General features: G+C 53.6%; 1 protein-coding gene across 3 annotated transcripts in view; it reads left to right on the top strand.

Moving 5' to 3' along the window:
• gpm6bb (glycoprotein M6Bb) overlaps positions 1 to 7,177 on the top strand; it is a 35,006-nt gene that overhangs the window by 20,430 nt on the left and 7,399 nt on the right. For all 3 annotated transcript variants that reach the window (XM_030343624.1, XM_030343626.1, XM_030343625.1), the window contains exon 2: positions 6,049 to 6,235. In XM_030343624.1, the coding sequence (XP_030199484.1) occupies positions 6,049 to 6,235 (187 nt within the window). The remainder of the gene's footprint in view (positions 1 to 6,048; positions 6,236 to 7,177) is intronic.

Genomic DNA, 7,177 nt, shown 5'->3' with positions numbered 1-7,177 from the left:
GAGAGCCTGTGAGCGTCTGATGTATCACAGGAGGACTGGAGGACAGGGTGGGAACCGTCCGTCAGAGATCTGGTTCCCGCTCTGCCTGAGGAACAACTGGTGTGTGCGTGAGTGTGTGTATCACATCTGTACTCAATCTGAATGTGTGTGTGTACGCATGCAGGGGTGTGTGTGTCGGCATGTGTATTGTATATCTGTCTCTGTGAGGGTGTGTGTGTGTCTGTACGATCCCATGCACCCTGTCTGTTCATGAGCATCTGAAGTGAATCTGAATGTGTGTGTCAGTGTGTGTGTGTGTGCGTCTGTGTCAGTTTTGGTGTGTGTCTGTTAGTGTGTGGGTGTCTGTGTCTGTATGTGTGTCTGTCACTGTGTGTGTATGTGTGTGTCTGTGTGTGTGTATGTGTTTGTGTGTGTGTGTACGTGTTTGTGTGTGTGTCTCCAGGCTGATGGAACCAGCTGATATGTCTTCTCACGGTCGCCACAGGTCGTATTTAATGGATTAGCCTTAGATTAATGTTTGCACTTGTTCCACCTTAGAGAGAGACAGAGAGAGAGACATAGGGAGAGTCAGAGAGAGGGAGAGAGAGAGAGAGGGAGAGAGAGAGAGAAACATAGGGGGAGGCAGAGAGAGAGAGAGAGAGAGAGAGAGAGAGAGAGAGAGAGAGAGAGAGAGAGAGAGAGAGAGAGAGAGAGAGAGAGAGAGAGAGAGAGAGAGAGGGAGGGAGGGAGGGAGGGAGAGGGAGAGGGAGAGGGAGAGAGGGACAGAGAGAGAGAGAAAGAGGGGGAGGCAGGGAGAGAGAGAGAGAGAGAGAGAGAGAGAGAGGGAGAGAGAGAGAGAGAGAGAGAGAGAGAGGGAGAGAGAGAGAGAGACATAGGGAGAGGCAGAGAGAGAGAGAGAGAGAGGGAGAGAGAGAGAGAGAGAAAGAGGGGGAGGGAGGGGCAGAGAGAGCGAGAGGGAGAGAGAGAGAGAGAGAGAGAGAGAGGCAGAGAGAGAGAGAGAGGGAGAGAGCCAGCTGTTGCGTGGCGACAGTGGTTTGGCTCTGTGCTGGCTGTCAGCAGGTAGAGATTGGAAGGGGACGGTTGTTAAGGGCTGGGGGAGGGGGGGGGGGGGGGGTCCAGTGGGGGTCTGTGAGATGGGCGGGGGTCTGTGACGGAGCAGTGCCAGCTGTGGGGGCCGTTAATAGTGAGCTCTCTCGGTTCCTGAACTGCGTGTGAGAGATCAAGCGTTGTGGGCGACGGGGGCATCGATGGGGTTCACAGCACAGAGTGATGTGCTGTCTCTCTGACCGCCTGTCTGTCTGCTTCTATCTGGCTGACTGACTGCTGTCTGTCCGTCTGTCTACCCGTCTGTCTGCCTCTCTAGCTGCCTGCCTCTCTGTCTGTCTGACTGCAGTGAGTTTGTCCTTCGGAGGTTGGATGTGTTCGTGCAGAATTTCTCTCTCTCTCGCTCTTCTCTCTCTCTCTCTCTCTCTCTCTCTCTCTCTCTCTCTCTCTCTCCCTCTCTCGCTCTCCCCTTCTGTCTCTCTCTCTCTCTCTCTCTCTCTCTCTCGCTCTCCCCCTCTCTCTCTCTCTCTCTCTCTCTCTCTCTCTCTCTCTCTCTCTCTCTCTCTCTCTCTCTCTCTCTCTCTCTCTCTCTCTCTCTCTCTCTCCCTCTCTCGCTCTCCCCCTCTGTCTCTCTCTCTCTCTCTCTCTCTCCCTCTCGCTCCATGCCTCTCCCTTCTCTGGTGTAACGGCCGTGCGTATCAGCAGTGTGTCCGCTCCCCGGTCCTAACCGACCCCTCTGATTCACACGTCGTCGGGCCGACTCCACCAACAGGGCCCTCCCGCCGAGCGGAGCTCCGCGAACCGTCTCCATGGCGACCCCCTCGGCCGTGCCTATAGGACGGAGCCCCTCGGTGGGCGTTCCCCCTGGAGCCCGGCCGCGGCCCGGAAGGGCCCGGTCGTGGCTCGGTGCCGTGGTGAATGGGCCGGAGAGGCCCTGGTGATGGACAGTCTGGGGCCCCACACACTGGCCCTTTGTGCAGGGCCTTTCTCCTGACTCTTTCTCCGGCTGTGTGTGTCCCCCTCCCCCCCCCCCCCCCCCCCTCTCTTCCCCCCTCACCCTCTTACCCTCTCCCCTGCCCCCCCCCCCTTCCTTCTTTCCCTTTCTCTCCCCCCCCCCCCCCCCCTTTCTCCCCCCCCCCCCCCCCCCCCCTCCCTTTTCTTATTGACATTACGGGGATCTGTCTCACTCTCTCTCACTTTGTCTCTCAAGTCTGTCTGTCTCACTCCCTCTCCCAAACACACACACACACACACACACACACACACACACACACACACACACACACACACACACACACACACACACACACACACACACACACACACACACACACACACACACAACCCTCCAAACACTATCCACTCTGTCCACTCTCTCTCTCTCTCTTCTTCTCCTTCCTAGCCATCCTTGTTGGTCCTTCATGGGGGGCAGAGAGTCTTCCAGAAGCTGCAGGCCGTGCGGTGCATCCGTCATGGCCCAGAAGCATGTGAAAGTCATCAAAGAGAAAACACACAACAACACACAGTGTCACTGCCACTAGAGTGCGTCACTGCAAACACGAGCCAGTGGGGCTCCATTTTGGGCTTTTGTGTGTGATGTGTGGTGGTGGTTAGGGTTAGCATGGAGGCACTAGCATGGATAGTTAGGGTTAGCATGGAGGCAATAGCATGGATGGTTAGGGTTAGCAATGAGCTACGATATGAGTGATTAGGGTTAGGAGGTACTAGCTATAGATGGATGGTTTGGGTTAGCAGGGAGGTACTAGCATGTTTGGTTAGGGTTAGCATGGTTGGTTAGGGTTAGCATGGTGTGTTATGGTGAGCAAGGAGGTCCTACTGTTGATGTGATCCGGTAGCCTGTGTGTCTGTGTGTCTGTGTGGGTCTGAGCCATGTCACCAATCATTCCCAGTCAGCCTTGCCTCCTCCACAGTTGACTGAAGAGCACCACATAAATCTGGTGTTCAATCCAACCACTTTTGTGTCATAAAACAACAGGGAGTTGGAAAGAGTATGACGCTCAAGTATGCAGTCAGTTGGCTGGGTGTGATCTAGACTGCAGAGCAGAATATGGACAGAATATGAGGACAACATCGCTGATATATTATGATAACGTCTCAAAAACAGTCAGCGGTATTAACACAGGCACGCTGAGAAGCCCTATTCTCCACCAGACGGCCATCAGTGCAGGCTTTACCGTCGGAATGTGTCGGGGGGTATGTCTGGTGCTGGGTGTTTTATGGGGGGACTCGTATACTGTTACTTTGTGTGATGGTATTCTTGAGTTCCCTCACAGTCAAACTGTGTATACCTTCTCGGCAGACCTTCCCCCTGACCCTGTTGTCTCAAAACAACCCAAACAGCACCACCAATGCCGACCAGCCAATGTTTCCTCTCCAGCTGTGAAAACAACCCCGTGGCTTTATGGGTATTAATGGGGTTCCTCCCCGGGGGAAATAAATCTGAAAGCTGAAGCTTCATAGCAAGGAAAATATAAAATCAAGTCAAACGCTGGACTCACGTACTACAATGGAGGCCTTGGGACACATGACTGTTAGAAGACGGTTTAAATAGGTACTTGAAAGGGTCCATTGTTTTGTCATTATTGCCAGACATACACCAAGACAAAGCAGAGGCTTTCGAAGGACACACAGCTCTTCCAATGAAAGATAGTTCCCTGTATATTCCTCGTATAACCCTCTTCGCTGGCCTGGAGTAAAGAGTATTATTGATGGCTGCTGTGAGTGCGGTGAACCCCACGCATGAGTGTTCCACTAACATGCCCAGACTGAACGTGGCTTACAAAGCCAGGCCAAAACCCACTCTATAAACGGATAGCTCATTGATCGAGTGTGCGTTATTGCTTTTAACACACATTCTCTCTCACTCTCTCTCTCTCTCTCTCTCTCTCTCTCTCTCTCTCTCTCTCTCTCTGTCTCTGTCTCTGTCTCTCTCTTTCTCTCTCTCTCTCTCTGTCTCTGTCTCTCTCTTTCTCTCTTTCTCTCTCTCTATCTCTCTCTCTGACCTTCTGACAAAAACCCAATAAGCCAGGACACTAGCAACACTGCAGTGTCTAGCGTCGTGCTATCTGCTATCTGCTATCTCTGGAGAGCTGATCTCATGGAGAATTCAATGCATTTGAAGGCTAGGTTGAACCGATGGACCTAACCGACACAAAGGAGGATGGCTCACACAATGATGAATTGGACGATAATGAACGGGTGTGACTGCTACTCAGCCTCACACGCCCTGCTGTCTGTCGTTCCAACTATATCAGGCATATTGTAATTATATCAAGCCTCTTCCTCTCCATCAAAGGCATCAGACAGTGAGGCTGATTTTGGAAATGAATGGCTCCTTGGTTGGGTTCAATATCCTGTTGATGTCTGCACTGCTCTCTGCTTAGCTCCTTTATTATCTCTCTCGCTCTCTGCCTGGATGTGAGTGGGTCTCTCTCTCTCTCTCTCTCTCTCTCTCTCTCTCTCTCTCTCTCTCTCTCTCTCTCTCTCTCTCTCTCTCTCTCTCTCTTCTTTGAGGGTTCTTCCCCCAGGTATGTGGGTCATGGTTTCAGCCAGCCTCCCCAACCAGGGAACACTCCCTGGCGTCTGATGCTGGCTGCCATGGCGATCCTCTCTTTACCCCCAGAAGACAAATGCTTTCCCCGTCCGGTTCTGCTCCACAAAGGGTCGAGTTGAGCCTCCTTACGGCCAGCGTTTACCCAAACACCAATATATCGCCTTTAATTTAGCCTGGCCGGGCCAGGAGCTTCCACACACACAAGGCATTCAGGGTTCCACCGCGTGGAAAAGCCAAGCAACTTGGTCTCTGTCCATCTCCTGCTGAACCAATATTTGGTGTGTCTGTCTGTTTGTCTGTCTGCAGAATTACACTCCTCACACAGTGAAGGCAGAGCAGAAATATTTATTTCAATGTGACAGACTCACTGGTGGACTTTTAAAGTTTAGCGTAGGATTTATTATGCCAGAATACCTTGTAATACACAAAGACTGGGCAGGAGGGCGTTTGAGGAGGGAAATAAAAAAGGCCCTAAAAATAGAATCCACGAAATGCCACTGTCAGAATCCACTGAATAACCATGAGCTATTAGCATTGCAAATCAGCCCCAACTTGGCCTTCACGGCCACAAAGTGCACGGGCATGAGAGTCATCATTGGGTGGGTAGGGACACACAGGGTAGGTCGAGAGAGGATTTAGTAATTCTATTAATCAAAAGTCAACAATTAAACCAAGCAATGATTGGTGGGGACACGTTGCTGGTGTTCCTACTCAGAAATACGACCGTGTTCAGAAGCCTTCTTGGATCCGACTTCATCATGAGTGCTACGCGGGTGTCTGTGGTCGGCCTGTGCTTTAAATGGCAGCCACGCTGATTGGAACTGCCACGTATGTAACTACAAGCCCGAGTGCGTCCGTATCACCGGGTTATTCAAATGGAGGTGGACCACCTGGGCCCCAACCTGGGCCCCGCCGGGTCATAACCGGCCAGCGCCGCTGATTGACTCCATTACCGCCCGGTCGGTACATGGAGCCATTAGTGCTCTAACTGCGGCCGTGAAAGGTCATTCAGCTCTCAACAGCTTCGACAAGGTGCCCTCGAACCGCAGCCCCCACTAGGAGCCTCTCTCCGTCGCCGGCGGCTACGCTGTGTTTACACCCCAGGCTAGCTCTGGACCAATCAGAGTGTTCGGAGTGTCTTCAACACAGCGCACCCATTGGTCCTGCTGAGTCAGAATCTGGCTGCCGTGTTAATCTGTCATCGTTGCAGATTGAGACCTTGGGACGTCGCTCAATCAAACCGGGTTCCTGATTAAAAGTGTTTCAGTGGTCCTTCACTGTGATTGGTCCCAGTCCTACCAGTCAGAACCAGTACAACAAACTACAGCCCCTTATATGAGCCTGGGGTGGAGGCCCGTTGACATCGCTCCATCTGATACACCAGCTAAACAGTGTTGTCTAACTCTGCTCCCTGGTGTCTCCCCCTGCAGGCTGCTTCGAGTGCTGCATCAAGTGCCTGGGCGGGGTCCCGTACGCCTCGCTGGTGGCCACCATCCTGTGCTTCTCGGGCGTGGCGCTGTTCTGCGGCTGCGGACACGTGGCGCTGACCGGCACCGTCAGCCTCCTGGAGGCCCACTTCAGCACCGTGACCAGCAGCCACGCCCTGCTGACCGACGTGTGAGTATAGTGGGACACAGCCGCCCGACCCCAGCCACCTCCCTCACCCACCTCCTTGATCCCCCTCCGCCAACCACCTCCTCCGACCCCAGCCACCTCCTCCACCCATCTCCACCCGTGTCCTCCACCCCCCAGGCCCCAACCGTCTCCTCCAACCCATTACCTCCACCCATCTCCCCCACCCCCCAGCTCCACTCAACTCCTCCATCCCCCCCTCCTATACTCCGCCCTCCACCCGTCTCCTCCACCCCCCACCCCCACAGGCGGTCAGGTCTTGAGTAAGACCTGTCAGGTCTTACTCATGACCTGACAGGTCTTACTCAGTAGAGCGATTGCATTTGGAACTAATTAAGCTTCGCAAGCAAAGCGTTTGGCCAGGGGGTATGACGAAGCCGTCCTGAGACAGACCTCTGATCTCTCCTTGGAGAGGGGGTCCTTCACAAGGGCCTCCTAGCCGACCTGGGTACTGCAGAGTAGAGTAGGGCACCAGGGGGCCTCTGGTCTATCCATGGAGAGGGGGTCCTTCACAAGGGCCTCCTAGCCGACCTGGGTACTGCAGAGTAGAGTAGGGCACCAGGGGGCCTCTGGTCTATCCATGGAGAGCGGGTCCTTCACCATGGCCTCCTAGTTGAACTGGGTACTGCAGAGTAGAGTAGGGCACCAGGCCGTCTCTGGTCTCAAAAACTCACAAGCCCATTTGACATGAACTGCAGTCCACACTCCAAACAATCACCATCAGAAGAAGTTCCGTGATGTTTGGACCAGGACCTGAACCAGACCCAGCACACGTTTAATGACTCCACTCATGCAGTGTTATTTGTATAGCGAGACAGTAGAGTCCCTCAGAGCGAGCCCCGTCATCGTAGAGAAAACACCATATAAGGACGTCTTGTCCTTCTCATCAGCGTCTCCATTAATCTCCAGTGTGAGAGAGGGGAGGGG

This window comes from Gadus morhua, chromosome 20 (genome assembly GCF_902167405.1).
Source record: "Gadus morhua chromosome 20, gadMor3.0, whole genome shotgun sequence".
Classification (NCBI taxonomy): domain Eukaryota; kingdom Metazoa; phylum Chordata; class Actinopteri; order Gadiformes; family Gadidae; genus Gadus; species Gadus morhua.
Note: the sequence above shows the minus strand (reverse complement) of the source record. Positions and strands in the feature narration are given on the sequence as shown.